This window comes from Salmo trutta, unplaced genomic scaffold (genome assembly GCF_901001165.1).
Source record: "Salmo trutta unplaced genomic scaffold, fSalTru1.1, whole genome shotgun sequence".
Taxonomy (NCBI): domain Eukaryota; kingdom Metazoa; phylum Chordata; class Actinopteri; order Salmoniformes; family Salmonidae; genus Salmo; species Salmo trutta.
The window spans coordinates 25027-44098 of NW_021823364.1; the positions used below are offsets into that span (position 1 = coordinate 25027).

The window sequence follows — 19072 nt, forward strand, 5'->3', positions numbered from 1 at the left end:
ACAATATCATTCCATTTTATTTTACTCTAGCAAATGAAAATAGGGCCTGCCATTTAGTTTACAGAATCGTAGGGACTTTTTGTAACCCAACCATATGAATAGCAGAGTGACTGTTTTAACAGTTTTAACAGTTATTTTAAAACCAGACTTGTTTCAAGACAGAGGGTTTAACATTTTGACAGTTGTAAAGCTATAGCTTGCTAACGTTATGCAGAATGTGCAAATGAAATCGCATCCAGAAACTGTTATTTTTTTAGGTCTTCTGAAAGAAAGACCACAACTACAACACTTCCTGTGAAAAACGCATCAACGTCAGCAAACACCAACGAGCTCCCATTGGTTGCTAAGAAGTTTGAAAATTCTAAAGACTCCGCCCCCTAACAACGGCATCGTAGCAGAGCGCTGATAGGCGAACTATCGACGAATTTCAACCAATCAGCACCGACCGCACGGTGTTTGGACAAAGGTTTTGCTTACAAGTGTGTTTTAGCTCACCGCCTCGACCCGTGTTGAATGTTGTATTTTTCGCTCGGAAACTTTTGCAACCAATTTTGACAGCACGGAAAAGACGATAAGGTAAGATGTTGTTTCATTGACGGAGAAGCTAGTTTTGTCACTAGATAGCGTGCTACCTTTTTCGAAATCATGCCAGTCCAATTCACGTGTGGTCGGGTGCAGGACTCTTTGCGCAGTAGGCTGACTAACGTTAGATCCTTCTACACAATTTACGTTTTCTGCTTGTGATGCCAACATATTGCCTTTTGAACCAGTATCTGGGTGTGAGGAGGCGAGATTTTATCTGAAGCCCAGGGTCCTTCTATTCAAAGTCCCATTAACCTGCTCTGCAAGCTTTATAAGGTCAAAATACGATCGGTAACGTTACAGTACGCTTCAGAATATGGAGTTTCGCAGAGTAACTATCGTAATTACTGCCGTTGTGCACGGTATGTATGGTAAAAAAAAAAGTTTAAATCAAAGTTATTTGTTTTTGACGAAGTGCACATACCCAAATCCACCTTCTGGACCTCCAATATAATCAATCACTCATTACCGCCGCCCACAGGTCGGCTGATCCAGCAGTACAGTATCCGGAAGGAATATGATTATTTTTTTTATTGATTTTTATTTTCAGATTTTTTGGTGAGGTACATACGGTGCGGAACGGCATTAATGACGATAGTTGCACTGCGAAACTCCATATTTTGGTGCGTAACGAACGTGTTTTGACAACGTTTGCACAGCTGGTTAAAGGGACTTGGAATTGAAGGATCCTGGGAGTCAGAGGCGATCTCGGCTCCCTCAACTCCAGTTAACAAGCTATTATGCTTTGAAGATCACAGAAACAGGCCTTCACATCATTTTTTTTTTTTTGCGCATGCCAATTTTATGTTTTCTCTTGCAGGATACAACCACTGACTGTCTGAACCCATTTGGTGAAACTCCAAGCTGAAGTCATGCCTTTTCCCAGGGGGAAGAAACCAAATGTTACTGCTGGCAGTAAAATACCCAAATTACTTGGCAAAGGGATGGAGAATCAGGTAATTTGACTAATAATAGCGTCCCACTGTTGATAAGGGATGGTGTTTTTCTAGTAGTGCTGGAACAAAAACCTGCTCCACCCAGTTGCTTACTAGCTCTCCAGGAGGAGCGTTGGCCAGCTCTGCCTTTGACGGTTTTCATTTTTATATTGTTGGTCTGTATCTAGGATTTTAACCAGCCAACATATTTATTGCATATCTAGGTACATCAATTGGGGTAAGCTAGTTAAAATTTTTTTGCCTGTGTTGCCAAGGCATATTGCATACCCCACAACTTTTTGAAATTGAGTCTGTCTGATATCTGCTGGTCAACTTAACCCCTCTTATCTCTCAATAAAACCGCTGGTCCTGCGTGAACTAAACTAACCTCAATGGTGTCTTGCTATCACACTTCATTGCATAGCTCCATATCAAATAACATTGCTCTGTGTTTTAGGAGGAAGGCCCCCAGGTCAAGAGGTCGTCCTCCTCTCCCCAAGGAGCCCCTAAGAAGAGGACAGCCTTCGTAGACATCACCAATGTAAGTCTGCCTCTTCTCTTTCAGTCGGTCTATCTGGGGTGTATTCACTAGAACAAACACAACCTATTTCAACTGGGAGGGACTAACCTGAATTTGTCCAACAAACTTGTTTTCCGTTGCAAAACGTTTTTGTTGTTCATGTCTAACATGAGTACTTTTCCAAGTTAACTGCCGACACAGACCGTGGGGTTTTGTTGAGCAGGTGTCAATGCGGTATGAGAACCAGCACATTCTTGAGCATGCAATACGGCTTTCCTCAGTAGGAAATCCTCGTGGACCCACTGTGCTGTCAGACTCAGCATGTTCATGGGGCTGACATCGCTGGTCCAAATGTCAGTCGTGAAGCTAAAAGCAGTGCTCATAGATGTACATTTCACTATACTGTGTAACTCCGGTAGGGCAACATCTGAAAAATAGTGTGTACCGGGTCTCGACCAGTCGGCGAAAGCCAACATCATCCACGACAGAACAATTCATTGTCAAGGGCAATGAATACCATTATCCTGGCGTGAATGGATTTTGCCTTTGAGTTGTCTCGCGGAAGTGTTCTTACTCTTTCAAATGACTGCTGGGCTTGTTGACTGCTCGATCCACACAGCAGACATTGTGGGCGAGGTTAGGAACGCTGTGTTGCACTATATTCTTGGTGTCATTACATTATATAGGGATGCACGTCAGCTTTGACATCGGTTTTGCACATCGGAGTTAAACTAGACATCGGGCCGATTTTTGGCATTTTTTTAAGCTAATATTGTCCGATTCCCAATATGATTTTTGCTATATCGTGCATTCCTAGTTTTTGCAAGTGTTTTCTACGGTCTTGGTTTGAAGTGAATACACCACAGAACAGGGTCTGAATGGTCCCCCGGGGAGTGACTCTCTACCAGAGTCTTCCACCGCGTTTTGAGCTGGTGTTCACTGCAGACTGGCGCTGAAACCGACTTTCGGTCTTGTTTGGCAGTTGGTTGTATGGTGGGGTAGATCTCAACTTGAGAAACAAGAACTTAAAAGTTCTGTCTTGGCAATAAAAATATTATGCCAATAGGGGATTGGTGTCAAACGAATGAGTAACATGACACACAGGCCTATCTATAACAAGGGAATATTCTGCCTCATCTGCACACTATCAAAAGACTGTGGCGTTGAACTCTCTGGTCTCTCCTTGGCTTCCAGGCACACAAGGTTCACATCAGCCTTCCAGGTACCAAGAAGAACTCCCTTAAGAAGACGCAGAAGAAGAAGGCCACCACCACTGTGTCAGACAAGAATGAAGCCAACCTTACAAAGTAAGTCACTCATTTTCCTAGACCCCCCCACCACCTCTCTCCATCTGTACTGTCGTTAGGTTTGATGGGCTGTGAACAACGCTGTAGTTGTTTTTCTGTGAAGGTGAGAGAGAATAGAGAAAGGGGGGCCAAATTATAAAGGGAAGTAATTGTATATGTTTATGATGCTTGTTATGGGGGCAATGAAATATGCCTATCCTGATACTGAAGTCCTTGATCACTCATCTCTTATTGCCATACGGTAGGAGTTTGTCGTCTTTTTGAGTTCATCAATACAATAGATTCATAACATTCCACATCAAAACATTAACTTTCTCTGCCTTTTACTGAGGGACGTTTTGCTTGCAGTGACTGCTATATATAGAGACAGACTGTTTCTCTGGATCAGAACATCTGCTAAATGACTAAAATGTGAAATCTAAACACTTCACCCTATTCCTACCCGTTCCCCTCTCCAGGTCTGAATCGGTGAGCTCAGAGAGTCAGGAGGAGGAGAACCAGAGGGGGGAGGAGGAGACCCCAGCTGAAGAGCTTGTGGTGGTGGAGGCTGTTCCACCTAGAGAGTTGCCCCCCCATCTCCGGAGACCACAGGTAGGCTAATGGAGCACCACAGACTATTGTCATATCAGCGGGATCTACAGTTCCAGTCAAAAGTTTGGACACCTTCTCATTCCAGGGTTTTTCTTTATTTTTACTGTTTTCTACATTGTAGAATAATAGTGAAGACATAAAAACTATGAAATAACACATGGAAGTCGTGTAGTAACCACAAGTGTTAAACCATCAAAATATATTTGAGATTCTTGAAAGTAGCCACTTTTTGCCTTGACAGCTTTGCACACTCTTGGCATTCTCTCAACCAACTTCATGAGGTAGTCACCTGGAATGCATTTCAATTAACAGGTATGCCTTGTTACTAGGTCATTTGTGGAATTTATTTCCTTCCAAATCTGTTTGTGCCAGTCACTTGTGTTACAAGGTAGGGGGAGTATACAGAAGATGGTAAAAGACCAAGTCCACATTATGGCAAACAGCTCAAATAAGCTGAGAGAAACAACATTCCATTACTTTAAGAACGGACTTCATGGTTGAATTGCTGCAAAGAAACCACTACTAAAGGACACTAATAAGAAGACTTGCTTGGGCCAAGGAACACGAGCAATGGACATTAGACCAGTGGAAACCTGTCCTTTGGTCTGATGCGCCCCAACCGTCGTGTCTTTGTCAGACGCAGAGTAGGTGAACGGATGATCTCTGCATGTGTGGCTCCCACCGTGAAGCATGGAGGAGGAGGTGTGATGGTGTGGGGGGTGCTTTGCTAGTGACGCTGTCTGACTTATTTAGAATTCAAGGCACACGTAGCCAGCATGGCTACCACAGTATTCTGCAGCAAATCGCCATCGCATCTGGTTTGAGCTTAGTGAGACTATCATTTGTTTTTAAAGAGAACAATGACCCAACACACCTCCAGGCTATTTGACCAATCACTGGAGTGATGGAGTGCTGCATCAGATGACCTGGCCTCCACAATCACCTGACCTAAACTCAGTTGAGATGGTTTGAGATGAGTTGGACTGCAGAGTGAAGGAAAAGCAGCCAACAAGTGCTCAACATATGTGGGAACTCCTTCAAGACTGTTGGAAAAGCATTCCTCATGAATCTGGTTGAGAGAATGCCAAGTCTGCAAAGTTGTCATCAAGGCAAAGGGTGGCTACTTTAAAGAATATAAAATATATATTTTGATTTAACCCTTTTTTTTAAAAAATATTTTTGATTACTACATGATTCCATATGTTATTTCATAGTGTTGTCTCTACTATTATTCTACAATGTAGAAAATAGTAAAAATAAACCCTGGAATGAGTAGGTCCAACCTTTTGACTGGTACTGTACATGGGGACAGTCAGGAATAGTTCTATGGAACTCACTTTGGCATTGTCTAGCACTGTTCTGTACAGCTGTTTTGTACTGTACCTAAATATCACTCTTCCCTCCCTCTGTCCCTCTCCTTCCCCTCCCTCTGTCCCTCTCCTTTCCCCTCCCCTCTGTCCCTCTCCTTTCCCCTCCCCTCTGTCCCTCTCCTTTCCCCTCCCCTCTGTCCCTCTCCTTTCCCCTCCCTCTGTCCCTCTCCTTCCCCTCCCTCTGTCCCTCTCCTTTCCCTCCCCTCTGTCCCTCTCCTTTCCCCTCCCCTCTGTCCCTCTCCTTTCCCCTCCCCTCTGTCCCTCTCCTTTCCCCTCCCTCTGTCCCTCTCCTTTCCCCTCCCTCTGTCCCTCTCCTTCCCCTCCCTCTGTCCCTCTCCTTTCCCCTCCCCTCTGTCCCTCTCCTTTCCCCTCCCTCTGTCCCTCTCCTTTCCCCTCCCTCTGTCCCTCTCCTTTCCCCTCCCTCTGTCCCTCTCCTTTCCCCTCCCTCGGTCCCTCTCCTTCCCCTCCCTCGGTCCCTCTCCTTCCCCTTCCTCTGTCCCTCTCCTTCCCCTCCCCTCTGTCCCTCTCCTTCCCCTCCCCTCCCTCTGTCCCTCTCCTTTCCCCTCCCTCGGTCCCTCTCCTTCCCCTCCCTCGGTCCCTCTCCTTCCCCTTCCTCTGTCCCTCTCCTTCCCCTTCCCTCTGTCCCTCTCCTTTCCCCTCCCTCGGTCCCTCTCCTTCCCCTCCCTCTGTCCCTCTCCTTTCACCTCCCCTCTGTCCCTCTCCTTTCACCTCCCCTCTGTCCCTCTCCTTCCCCTCCCCTCTGTCCCTCTCCTTTCCCTCCCTCTGTCCCTCTCCTTTCACCTCCCCTCTGTCCCTCTCCTTCCCCTCCCCTCTGTCCCTCTCCTTCCCCTCCCCTCTGTCCCTCTCCTTCCCCTCCCCTCTGTCCCTCTCCTTTCCCTCCCTCTGTCCCTCTCCTTTCACCTCCCCTCTGTCCCTCTCCTTCCCCTCCCTCTGTCCCTCTCCCTCCCCTCCCTCGGTCCCTCTCCTTCCCCTCCCCTCCCTCGGTCCCTCTCCTTCCCCTCCCCTCCCTCGGTCCCTCTCCTTTCCCCTCCCCTCGGTCCCTCTCCTTTCCCCTCCCTCTGTCCCTCTCCTTTCCCCTCCCCTCTGTCCCTCTCCTTCCCCTCCCTCTGCCCCTCTCCTTCCCCCCCCTCTGCCCCTCTCCCTTCCCCTCCCCTCTGCCCCTCTCCTTTCCCCTCCCCTCTGCCCCTCTCCTTCCCCTCCCTCTGCCCCTCTCCTTCCCCCCCCTCTGCCCCTCTCCCTTCCCCTCCCCTCTGCCCCTCTCCTTTCCCCTCCCCTCTGCCCCTCTCCTTCCCCTCCCTCTGCCCCTCTCCTTTCCCCTCCCCTCTGCCCCTCTCCTTTCCCCTCCCCTCTGCCCCTCTCCTTTCCCCTCCCCTCTGCCCCTCTCCTTCCCCTCCCTCTGCCCCTCTCCTTTCCCCTCCCTCTGCCCCTCTCCCTTCCCCTCCCCTCTGCCCCTCTCCTTTCCCCTCCCCTCTGCCCCTCTCCTTCCCCTCCCTCTGCCCCTCTCCTTCCCCTCCCTCTGCCCCTCTCCTTCCCCTCCCTCTGCCCCTCTCCTTCCCCTCCCTCTGCCCCTCTCCTTTCCCCTCCCCTCTGCCCCTCTCCTTTCCCCTCCCCTCTGCCCCTCTCCTTTCCCCTCCCCTCTGCCCCTCTCCTTTCCCCTCCCCTCTGCCCCTCTCCTTTCCCCTCCCCTCTGCCCCTCTCCTTTCCCCTCCCCTCTGCCCCTCTCCTTTCCCCTCCCCTCTGCCCCTCTCCTTTCCCCTCCCCTCTGCCCCTCTCCTTTCCCCTCCCCTCTGCCCCTCTCCTTTCCCCTCCCCTCTGTCCCTCTCCCTTCCCCTCCCCTCTGCCCCTCTCCTTTCCCCTCCCCTCTGCCCCTCTCCTTTCCCCTCCCCTCTGCCCCTCTCCTTCCCCTCCCTCTGCCCCTCTCCTTTCCCCTCCCCTCTGCCCCTCTCCTTTCCTCTGCCCCTCTCCTTTCCCCTCCCCTCCCTCTGTCCCTCTCCTTTCCCCTCCCCTCTGTCCCTCTCCTTTCCCCTCCCCTCCCCTCTGTCCCTCTCCTTTCCCTCCCCTCCCCTCTGTCCCTCTCCTTTCCCTCCCCTCCCCTCTGTCCCTCTCCTTTCCCCTCCCCTCTGTCCCTCTCCTTTCCCCTCCCTCTGTCCCTCTCCTTCCCCCCCCTCTCAGATCCCTGAGGAGTTTGATATAGACACCCAGCACCAGGATGACCCCACTCTGACTCCTCAGTACGCCAAGGAAATATTTGACTACCTCAAGGCCAGAGAGGAGAAGTTCATCCTGTGTGACTATATGTCCATCCAGCCCAGTCTGAACGCTGGGATGAGGGCCATTCTGGTGGACTGGCTGGTCGAGGTGCAGGTCCGGAAACCACTATACTTGCTACTATAGTAACACTACAACGCCCGTATGCCCGTAGTAAAGACAATTAAACTAGGAGTGAAGATGAGACACTGTGGTTCTTTGTGTGCTGGAGAAAGTGTGTGTTTACTCTGTGTTTCCAGGAGAACTTTGAGCTGAACCATGAGACTCTGTACCTGGCTGTGAAGGTGATAGACCACTTCCTGTCCACTGCTCCGGTCAACAGAGAAAATCTACAGCTTATAGGCTCTACAGCCATGCTCATAGCATCCAAGTTTGAGGTGAGGGGTATTGAGCGTGCACACACTACCTGTCCACTTCTCCGGTTAACGGTAGGAGGGGAGACGGGCTCATTGTGCCCAAACTAGTGTTGTCCTCTCATTTGGGCTCTCCTCTTTCCGTTTGTGTAATACTCTTTCTCTTAACCCACCATCCTTTCTCTCTCCCTCCGTCAGGAGCGCTGTCCGCCCTGTGTGGACGACTTCCTGTACGTCTGTGATGATGCGTACAAGAGGGAGGAGGTTATTGCTATGGAGACGAGCATCCTGCAGGCGCTGGGGTTCGACATCAACATCCCCGTCTCCTACCGCTTCCTCAGGCGATATGCCAAGGTACAGGGTTTTTCCTGGGTCAAAATGAGGCTACGCTGGTGGGTGTGGCGGCGGTGTGGCCAATAGTGCGATGGCCAACTGAACATATTTAGAGGCCCTCCTGTTGACCGCAGCGACAAAATGTCGCTGTTTCCGAAGCAAATTTCCTGCAAATCGACACATTTTATGCTATTTGAGTGATTGAATCAAACATAACAGAATGAATGGGGGGCCCCATGCCATAAACACCCCTGAATGCAAAAATGTTTTACGTTTTAGATTCTGGCTATCTAGCTTTTATTATGTTGATTGTTAGTGCTCAAAGATCTTATTTAAACAGGCATTATATTTTCTCCATACTTTATATCTGGTTCTAGTTTACTGTGTTTTTCTTTTTCTTACACACTGTTTGGTCATAGGCGGCCCGCCCAATACTTTTCTATGCAGAAAAAACCCTGCACGTGTGTGTGAGACCCCTTTCTATAGGGTGTGAGAGTGTCTCTCTGCCTATGTAGAATGGAATGGCATCAAACGTATGGAAACCATGTGTTTGAGTTTGTTGCCATGACTATGAGCTCGTCCTCCCCCATTAAGGTGCTGTCAACCTCCTGTGAGTTGGATGTATGTTTAGGGTTGCAAAGGGTCAGAAACCTTCCGGTAAATTTCTAGAAATTTTCCATGTGAAGTTAAGCCTGGGAATTTTGCTTTAATTCATCAGAAGTTAGCTTATAACAATGAACCTTTTTTGTGGGATACACAAGGCAATTCTAGGTCTTGTGGCATATTTTGGTTAAACTATCCCCAATTCAATGGAATCGCAACCCTCTGCATTCTTCCATCACATGTACAGCTGATTCTCACGATCTTGCATACTAATGAGATGCTATTGAGCCCACACTACTACACTGTCTGAGCCAAGGACTACATGCTTTCTGGTCCGTTTTGTTTTCACCCTTTCTTACAGACCAGGTTCCCAGAATGTGCAGGCAGACGTACTGTCCCGGCTGTATGACACAGAGGAGCGGCCCATGGATCCCACCCCCATACTCCCGGCCTCCTGCCTGGTTGCGCCGGTAGTGTGGGAGCTGGACGCGGACATTGAGCAGGCGCTACGTGCAGAGCCCACTCCCCTCCAGTGTCCCGCTGGGCATCTGTACGTTCCGTCTGTTGTCCGTGACCGGCTGATCTATTGGGTCCACACGTCACCCTCCTCTGGTCATCCAGGCATCGGTCGGACGGTGCGCTGTCTGAGTGGGAAGTACTGGTGGCCCACTTTGGCTAAGGACGTGAGGGTTTGTGTTTCCTCCTGCTTGGTGTGCATATATATTTTTTAATACTATATCAAGAGATGTAGTATTAAAAAACTTGAGTGTTTCACTTGATCCTATCTCCTGGCAGAGTTGTGCAGACTATGGACAACTGCGCTTTGGAGGAATACGCAGATTTAAAGAGGAGTCCGTAATTTTCTTTCTAATGATCATGATCTTTTCCTCAAAGAAGTTCACGAATTCATCACTGCTGAAGTGAAAGCCATCCTGTCTTGAGGAATGCTGCTTTTTAGTTAGCTTTGCGACAGTATCAAAAAGACATTTCGGATTGTTCTTATTTTCCTCAATTAATTTGGAAAAATAGGATGATTGAGCAGCAGTGAGGGCTCTTCGATACTGCACGGTACTGTCTTTCCAAGCTAGTCGGAAGACTTCCAGTTTGGTGTAACGCCAAGTCCATTCCAATTTTCTGGAAGCTTGCTTCAGAGCTCAGGCATTTTCTGTAAACCAGAGAGCTAGTTTCTTATGACAAATGTTATTTGTTTTTAGGGGTGCGACTGCATCTAGGGTATTGCACAACTGTTAAATTGATTTCCTCAGTTAGGTGGTTAACTGATTTTTGTACTCTGACGTCCTTGGGTAGGTGGAGGGAATCTGGAAGGGCATCTAGGAATCTTTGGGTTGTCCGAGATTTTATAGCACGGCTTTTGATGATCCTTGGTTGGAGTCTGAGCAGATTATTTGTTGCGATTGCAAACGTAATAAAAGGGTGGTCTGATAGTCCAGGATTATGAGGAAAAACATTAAGATCCGCAACATTTATTCCACGGGACAAAACTAGGTCCAGAGTATGACTGTGGCAGTGAGTAGGTCCGAAGACACGCTGGACAAAACCAACTGAGTCGATGATGGCTCCGAAATCCTTTTGGAGTGAGTCTGTGGACTTTTCCATGTGAATATTAAAGTCACCAAAAATTAGAATATTATCTGTCATGACTACAAGGTCCGATTGGAATTCAGAGAACTCAGTGAGGAACGCTGTATATGGCCCAGGAGGCCGTAAACAGTAGCTATAAAAAGTGATTGAGTAGGCTGCATAGATTTCATGACTAGAAGATCAAAAGACAAAAATGTACATTTTTGTCAATTGAAATTTACTATCGTAAATGTTAGCAAGACCTCCGCCTTTGCGGGATTCGTGGGGGATATGGTCACTAGTGTAACCAGGAGGTGAGGCCTCATTTAACACAGTAAATTCATCAGGCTTAAGCCATGTTTCAGTCGGGCCAATCACATCAAGATTATGATAAGTTAATTGACTGTAACTACCTTGGAAGTGAGGGATCTAACATTAAGTAGTCCTATTTTGAGATGTGAGATATCACAATCTCTTTCAATAATGGCAGGAATGGAGGAGGTCTTAATTCTAGTGAGATTGCTAAGGCAAACACTGCCATGTTAAGTTTTGTCCAACCTAGATTGAGGCACAGACACGGTCTCAATGGGGATAGTTGAGCTGACTGCACTGACTGTGCTAGTGGCAGGCTCCACTAAGCTGGCAGGCTGGCTAACAGCCTGCTGCCTGGCCTGCACCCTATCTCATTGTGGAGCTAGAGGAGTTAGAGCCCTGTATATGTTCGTAGATAAGATGAGAGCACCCCTCCAGCTAGGATGGAGTCCGTCACTCCTCAACAGGCCAGGCTTGGTCCTGTTTGTGGGTGAGTCCCAGAAAGAGGCCCAATTATCTACAAATTCTATCTTTTGGGAGGGGCAGAAAACAGTTTTCAACCAGCGATTGAGTTGTGAGACTCTGCTGTAGAGCTCATCACTCCTCCCCCTAACTGGGAGGGGGCCAGAGACAATTACTCGATGCCGGCACATCTTTCTAGCTGATTTACACACTGAAGCTATGTTGCACTTGGTGACCTCTGACTGTTTCATCCTAACATCGTTGGTGCCGACGTGGATAACAATATCCCTATACTCTCTACACTCGCCAGTTTTAGCTTTAGCCAGCACCGTCTTCAGATTAGCCTTAACGTCGGTAGCCCTGCCCCCTGGTAAACAGTGTGTGATCGCTGGATGATTCCTTTTCAGTCTAATACTGTGGCTAATTGAGTTGCCAATGTCTAGGGTTTTCAATTTGTCAGAGCTAATGGTGGGAGGCTTCGGCGTCTCAGACCCCGTAACGGGAGGAGTAGAGACCAGAGAAGGCTCGGCCTCTGACTCCGACTCGTTGCTTAATGGGGAGAAACGGTTGAAAGTTTCTGTCGGCTGAATGAGCGACACCGGTTGAGCATTCCTACAGCATTTCCTTCCAGAAGCCATGAGAAAGTTGTCTGGCTGCGGGGACTGTGAAAGGGAATTTATACTACTGTCTGTACTTACTGGTGGCACAGATGCTGTTTCATCCTTTCCTACACTGAAATTACCCTTGCCTGACGATTGCGTCTGAAGCTGGGCTTGCAGCACAGCTATCCTTGCCATAAGGCGCTCGTTCTCCTGTATATTATGAGTACAGCGACTGTAATTAGAAGGCATCATATTAATGTTATTACTTAGCTTCGGCTGGTGGAGGTTCTGACGAACCACGTCCAGACAAAGCGTCCATTGTGAAAAAGTTGAATGAAAAAAGTCAAGCGAGGGGAAAAACTACAAATATAATAAGTAATTATAAAGTAAAAACCGTAAAGTTGGCAGGTAGCAAAGTAAGGTTAGCAACAAACCGCACAGCAGCACGTACACAGCTTCAAGGTAGCTATAATTGTTGTGATTCAAGAAGCAGACAAAATATTATACCCTTGATTACTTTCTATCTATATAAAATAGCAGCCATTTATCATAAAACTGTTTTAGACTCACCAGTAATGTTTATCTGGACTGGGTCACTGTACAGGGTGTAGTAGCCTGGGTCTACTCTCCCAGCTCTGCACCAAGTTTTGATTACAATACTGGGTGGGGGTGAATATATTTTGACATGATCTTTTTGTTAACTAGTAAATAGTACCCTACAGCAGTGATTTAAATAATTGTATAACTTGTTAACAATTTCTACTAGTTAGTTTTTGCTACCGTGTGGGTTTTAGCTTGCTTGAGCTTTCTAACTGAGTGTTAATTCACCTGTTTCCATACATGTTTCATTTTTATCTTACAAAGGAGTAGTTTAATATAACTATTTATCTGTACATGGAATTGTATTTTTTACATTTTTTTTTGTCTTCTAATCTTTACAGTTCCCGTGGCAGTTTTCTATCTGATGTTTGGAGACGTTTCACTGCAGCTAATGTAGAAGGAAAAGCTGTGTATGTTTGCAAATACTGCGCCAAATCATATGTGAAGAATGCAACAACAAAGATGTAGAATCATCTGGCCAAGTGCATAAAGTTTCCTCAGCGCTCACAACAAGCAACCTCTGACAAAAGTCCCTCTACTTCTATTTGAGGTGAAAATGATGAATCAGACACCTTATCGATAACAACAGCGCATGGTCCTCCTGGAATCAGAAGTTTTTTTTGACTCAATGGAGGAACGTAGTCAGATAAATGCTGATGAATGTCTTGCTCGAGCTGTGTATGCAACTGGTTCACCTCTGATGCTCACAGGCAATGTGTATTGGAAGAGATTTCTGAATGTTTTTCACCCAGCATACACCCCTCCAACCAGACATGCTTTATCTACTCATTTGCTGGAGTTCAAGTGAAGGTCAAGCAAATCATAGAGAAGGCAGACTGTATTGCAATCATCTCTGATGGGTGGTTGAATGTTCGTGGGCAAGCAATAATTAACTACATCATCTCCACCCCTCAACCAGTATTCTACAAGAGCAGAAACACAAGGGACAACAGACACACCGGTCTCTACATTGCAGATGAGCTGACGGCTGTCTGAAAGCAAAGTGAGAAGAATAAGAGCACCACTGAAGCTGCCCAGCAACACCCGTTGGGGTGGTGTTGTCATCATGTTTGACAGTCTCCTGGAGGGGAAGGAGTCCAAGAAATGGCCATTTAACAGTCTGCTGATATGGACAGCCCCATCAACAGGATCCTCCTGGAAGATGTATTTTGGGAGAGACTGGTAAGCAGCCTGAAACTCCTGAAACCTATTGTCGTTGCCATTGCACAGATTGAGGGAGACAATGCCATCCTGTCTGATGTTTAGACTCTGCTTGCAGATGTAAGAGGAGAAATCCGTACTGCCCTGCCCATCTCACTGTTGCTCCAAGCAGAGGAAACTGCAGTTCTGAAATGCATCAGAGAGGGTGAAGACTTCTGCCTGAAGCCCGTACACGCCGCAGCGCACATGTTGGACCCCAAGTATGCTGGCAAGAGCATCCTGTCTGGTGCAGAGATCAACAAGGCCTATGGTGTCATCACTACCGTGTCTCACCACCTTGGTCTGGATGAGGGCAAGGTTCTTGGCAGTCTGGGGAAGTACACTTCCAAGCAAGGGCTTTGGGATAGAGATGCAATATGGTAGTCGTGCCAACATATCTCATCAGCCACCTGGGGGAAGGGACTTTGTGGATCTGAGGCTCTTTTCCCGTTGCCTCCATCATCCTCCAAATCCCACCAACATCAGCCGCCTCAGAGCTCAACTGGTCCTTGTTTGGGAACAAACACACACACACACACACACACACACCAAAGCGCGGAACAGGCTGACCAATACAAGGGTTGAAAAATTGGTGGCCATCCGGGAAAATGTGAGGCTTTTTGAGCCTGACAACGAGCCGTCCTCAACAAGGTTGGACAGTGAAGATGAGGCCTCAGAGTCTGAAGTTCAACAGGTGGACGTTGAGGAGGTCCAGGGAGAAGATATGAGAGGAAGACAACCAAAGCTTTAGTTTCTAGACTATCATTTTACAGATGTATGTTGAAAATGTTTTTGGGAGATGCGATGGATCATTGGATATTCACTTTAGTAGTTCAGTGACATCATCCCATGTGAAGAGTCAACTCATTTAAAGTTTAATTTGTATCTAAATAAAACTATTGGAAGGATTTAATCATTTGTAACAGTCTTATGTTCGTCTCCATATGATAAATATATCCAATGCAAAAAACTACATTTTAAATGGTATTAATATTAATTTGCATACATTTCTGTTAATTCCCTCTGAAAGTTTCCACCTCTGAATATTCCCCAAATGTGCAACCCTTATGCATGTTTATCCTCTTGTCTGCAGCATGTGTGTATTCCATGTCTCTTTCTCGCCATCTGTCTCCAGTGTGTGTGAGTGCCAGTATGGAAACTAACCCTGGCCTGGTATGTGTGTGTTCCTTCTCTCTCTCTCTCTCTCCAGTGTGTGAGTGCCAGTATGGAAACTCTAACCCTGGCCCGGTATGTGTGTGAGCTGAGTCTTCAGGAGATGGATCTGGTCCCAGAGAGAGGATCATTACTGGCCTCAGCCTGTCTGCTGCTGGCTCTAGTCACCAAGGAGCTGGGAGGATGGGTGAGCTTCTACACACACACACACACACTTCCTCCTCATCTACACTGATTGAAGTGGATTTAACAGGTGACATCAATAAGGGTTCATAGCTTTCACCTGGATTCACCAGGTCAGTCTGTAATGGAAAAATCAGGTGTTCCTAATGTTTTGTCCACTCAGTGTTTCTGAGCCGTTCTGTCTCCACTTTCTGCTCCCCCCCCCCCCCTAAGACTTTATTACACATCCCATTCTCAATGAGCCGATACCTGTTATAGTCTGAAAACGTACCCTGGTTTTTCAATGCCTTGTCTGACTTATTACTGTCCCCCTCCTCCCTCTCCAGTCCCCCGTAGTTGGTACAGAGTACATGGTAATACTTCATAGTCTGTATTTAATCACCCACACCTCTGTCCTGTAGTCCCCCATCCTGGTTTTCCACTCTGGGTACGGTGTGTCAGAGCTAGTACCTGTTGTCCGGAGGCTCCATTCCATGCTCACCTCCCCGCCAGACGACAAACTCCTGGCCGTCCGGAGCAAGTACTCTCACAAGTAAGCGTACTGTGTAAACTAGGTATTCTAGTACTCACAGGTAAGTGTACTGTCCGTCAGCTTAACCTTAGCTCCCAGGCTTTGCTCACGTTCAAAATAAGGTATGAATTGTGACTGCATAAATGCAATAGATAGATATCTTTTTAATCATTTGTCAAATACAAAAAATATGAGCTGTGTTTGAAGTAGTTTGTACTTGGAACTAAAATGGCTACAGAAGTTCATGGAGCACAAATCAAATGTAGTTGAAGTTGGAGTATATTATGACATTTTGTCCTTACCCAGTTGAGGATTTGAGGGCCCATGCCAAACCTTTAACCTCCTGAGGAGGAAGAGGCGCTGTCACGACTGCTTTCCAACCTAATGTTCATTATCTCACATTTCCAGTGTCTATATACAGTTGAAGTCGGAAGTTTACATACACCTTAGCCAAATGCATTTAAACTCAGTTTTTCACAATTCCTGACATTTAATCCTTGTAAAAATTCCCTGTCTTTAGGTCAGTTAGGATCACTACTTTATTTTAAGAATGTGAAATGTCAGAATATTAGTAGAGAGAATGATTGATTTATTTCAGCTTTTATTTCTTTCACCACATTCCCAGTTGGTCAGAAGTGTATTATACACTCAATTAGTATTTGGTAGCATTGCCTTTAAATTGTTTAACATGGGTCAAATGTTTTGGGTAGCCTTCCACAAGCTTCCCACAATAAGTTGGGTGAATTTTGGCCCATTCCTCCTGACAGAGCTAGTGTAACTGAGTCAGGTTTGTAGGCCTCCTTGCTCGCACACGCTTTTTCAGTTCTGCCCACAAATGATCTATGAGATTGAGGTCAGGGCTTTGTGATGGCTACTCCAATACCTTGACTTTGTTGTCCTTAAGCCATTTTGACACAACTTTGGAAGTATGCTTGGGGTCATTGTCCATTTGGAAGACCCATTTGCGACCAATCTTTAACTTCCTGACTGTCTTGATGTTGCTTCAATATATCCACATAACTTTCCTGCCTCATGATGCCATCTATTTTGTGAAGTGCACCAGTCCCTCCTGCAGCAAAGCACCCCCACAACATGATGCTGCCACTCCCATGCTTCACGGTTGGGATGGTGGTGGTCAGCTTGCAAGCCTCCCCCTTTTTCCTCCAAACAGGACAGTCATTATGGCCAAACACTTCTATTTTTGTTTCATCAGACCAGAGGACATTCCTCCAAAAAGTACGATCTTTTTCCCCATGTGCAGTTGCAAACTGTAGTCTGGCTTTTTTATGGTGGTTTTGGAGTAGTTGCTTCCTCCTTGCTGATTGGCCTTTCAGGTTGTCGCTATAGGACTCGTTTTACTGTGGACATAGATACTTTTGTACCTGTTTCCTCCAGCATCTTCACAAGGTCCTTTGCTGTTGTTCTGGGATTGATTTTCGCACCAAAGTACATTAATCTCTAGGAGACAGAGCGCGTCTCCTTCCTGAGCGGTATGACGGCTGCATGGTCCCATGGTGTTTATACTTGCATACTATTGTTTGTACAGATGAACGTGGTACCTTCAGGCGTTTGGAAATTGCTCCCAAGGATGAACCAGACTTGTGGAGGTCTACAATTTTCTTTCTGAGGTCTTGGCTGATTTTCTTTTGATTTTCCCATGATGTCAAGCAAAGAGGCACTGAGTTTGAAGATAGGCCTTGAAATACATCTACACGTACACCTCCAATAGGCTAATTGACATAATTTGACTCAATCAGAAGCTTCTTAAGCCATGACATCATTTTCTGGAATTTTCCAAGCTGTTTAAAGGCTCGGTCAACTTAGTGTATGTAAACTTCTGACCCACTGGAATTGTGATACAGTGAATTATAAGTGAAATAATCTGTCTGTAAACAATTGTTGGAAAATTTACTTGTGTCATGCACAAAGTAGATGTCCTCACCGACTTGCCAAAACTAGTTTGTTAACAAGAAATTTGTGGAGTGGTTGAAAAAAAATGAGTTTTAATGACTCCAACCTAAGTTTATGTAAACTTCTGACTTCAACTGTATGTTAAAATGGTGCATTTTTACATTGAAGAAAGAAAATCAAGTTGTTTCTGACATCATCAAAAGGTAAAACATATTTTTAAAGACAGTGATTCGTGACGAGCAAGAAAATAGCATCCCTCTGACTAAACTTGTTTCAGGTTTTTGAATATCACAGTTTTTCTTTGAATCCTACCCCATAGAAACACTGGTTTTACGTATGTAGACACTGTTCTGGTGCTGGAGGTAATGAATGAGGTGGAGAAGTGATGGAATGGACACACAGTGGATATTGACAAGCCAGGTGGACGGAGGGGTGATGTGCAAGGAGCCAACGTTCAATTGGCAGGCCGCCATCCCTGGTCTTTCCACACCTTGTTGCAGTCACTTCCATGGTGGCGCTGGTGTCCATTGTTCCGCAGTGGGCTGACTCCTACTAAAAGCGTACGCCTACACCTGGTGACGGCATTTGTGTAGGTTTCTATTGTAACAGCACATGGCAACGTGGTGGGGGGGGAGATTAGTCAATGGAGACTTCTTCTTCTTTGCCATCAGGGTTTTCTTTGAAGTCGCGACAATTCCGACGGTGGACCTGGAGGTGTTGGAGAGAGCGTTGCAGTGACCCATAGAAACTAGTTGGTGGGAGAATATGTCCATATTCTAAGGAGACGCTGTATATATATTGTAATATTTATATATATCACTGTTAATTTTTATAATGAAGGGATGGCATCTGTTCTGTTTTATAATCAAGCGTAGAATTGTTTATTTTTTTCAACAGCAATGCTTTTTTTACTTGTTCAAGTTGTATTTTGTATCTGTTTTTACACTTTAAGAAAAAAACATGTTTAAACTTTTTATACAAGTGTTTGAAGGGTAATCTGAAAGTTAGAGGTATTTTTGTGTAGTGAGAGGAAAAAAGTAAATTGATTTACTGTTAATATCATTGACCATTTGATGTTGTGTAACCCACGGTAACAGTGTTCTTTATCGGTATAAACGATGGCTGTCTGTCGGGAGTTATCAAGGTTTTGCTCCAGCCCTGCTCCAATTTACACACCACTTTTATTCTACTAATCGGCCTCTCATCAGGACCTTGATTAGCGGAAGCAGGTGTGTTAGACTGGTGCTGGAACAGAAGCCTGCATCCTACTCGGTACCTCTCCAGGTCTGTCTGCCTCCCAAAATGTATTTTATGTTGTACAGTGTGTCTCATGTATAAAGTCTTTTAACATTTTGAACAAAGAAGATTTTACTGTTATGCTATTTTTAAATGGCTCAGACCTCTGAAAATTAAATAAATCCTGTTTTATTGTTTATAAAACATGTTGGTTTTCAGTCCTTACTCTAAGGTGTGATACTTGCATGGAGAAGTCCATCGCAACTTGCAACAAATCACATCGCTTTTGTTTACGGTTTCAGTTAAAGGCTGGAGTAATGTAATAACTCAAATTCATACGCCGACCAGCCATGATGTTTATTTACTTTGTAAAAACAAGCTTATTTTGGGTTCTGATGGGGTATGACAGATTAAATAT

General features: G+C 46.0%; 1 protein-coding gene across 1 annotated transcript; it reads left to right on the forward strand.

Moving 5' to 3' along the window:
* Nucleotides 1–448: 448 nt before the first annotated feature.
* ccnb3 (cyclin B3) lies at nucleotides 449–18860 on the forward strand. Its single transcript, XM_029748740.1, has 11 exons — nucleotides 449–576; nucleotides 1403–1538; nucleotides 1975–2058; nucleotides 3232–3344; nucleotides 3803–3935; nucleotides 7499–7690; nucleotides 7834–7971; nucleotides 8146–8301; nucleotides 14851–15000; nucleotides 15398–15528; nucleotides 18090–18860. Exons 2-11 carry the CDS (start codon nucleotides 1455–1457, stop codon nucleotides 18154–18156), a joined length of 1248 nt encoding a protein of 415 aa, XP_029604600.1. The 5' UTR covers nucleotides 449–576; nucleotides 1403–1454; the 3' UTR covers nucleotides 18157–18860.
* The last annotated feature ends 212 nt before the right edge of the window (nucleotides 18861–19072 follow it).

Excerpts from the sequence above, each read along its gene's own strand:
- ccnb3 (XM_029748740.1), top strand. The coding sequence starts at position 1,455 with ATGCCTTTTCCCAGGGGGAAGAAACCAAATGTTACTGCTGGCAGTAAA. Across the intron at positions 1,539-1,974 it reads GCAAAGGGATGGAGAATCAG|GAGGAAGGCCCCCAGGTCAA; the intron begins GTAATTTGACTA and ends TCTGTGTTTTAG. Across the intron at positions 2,059-3,231 it reads CCTTCGTAGACATCACCAAT|GCACACAAGGTTCACATCAG; the intron begins GTAAGTCTGCCT and ends CTTGGCTTCCAG.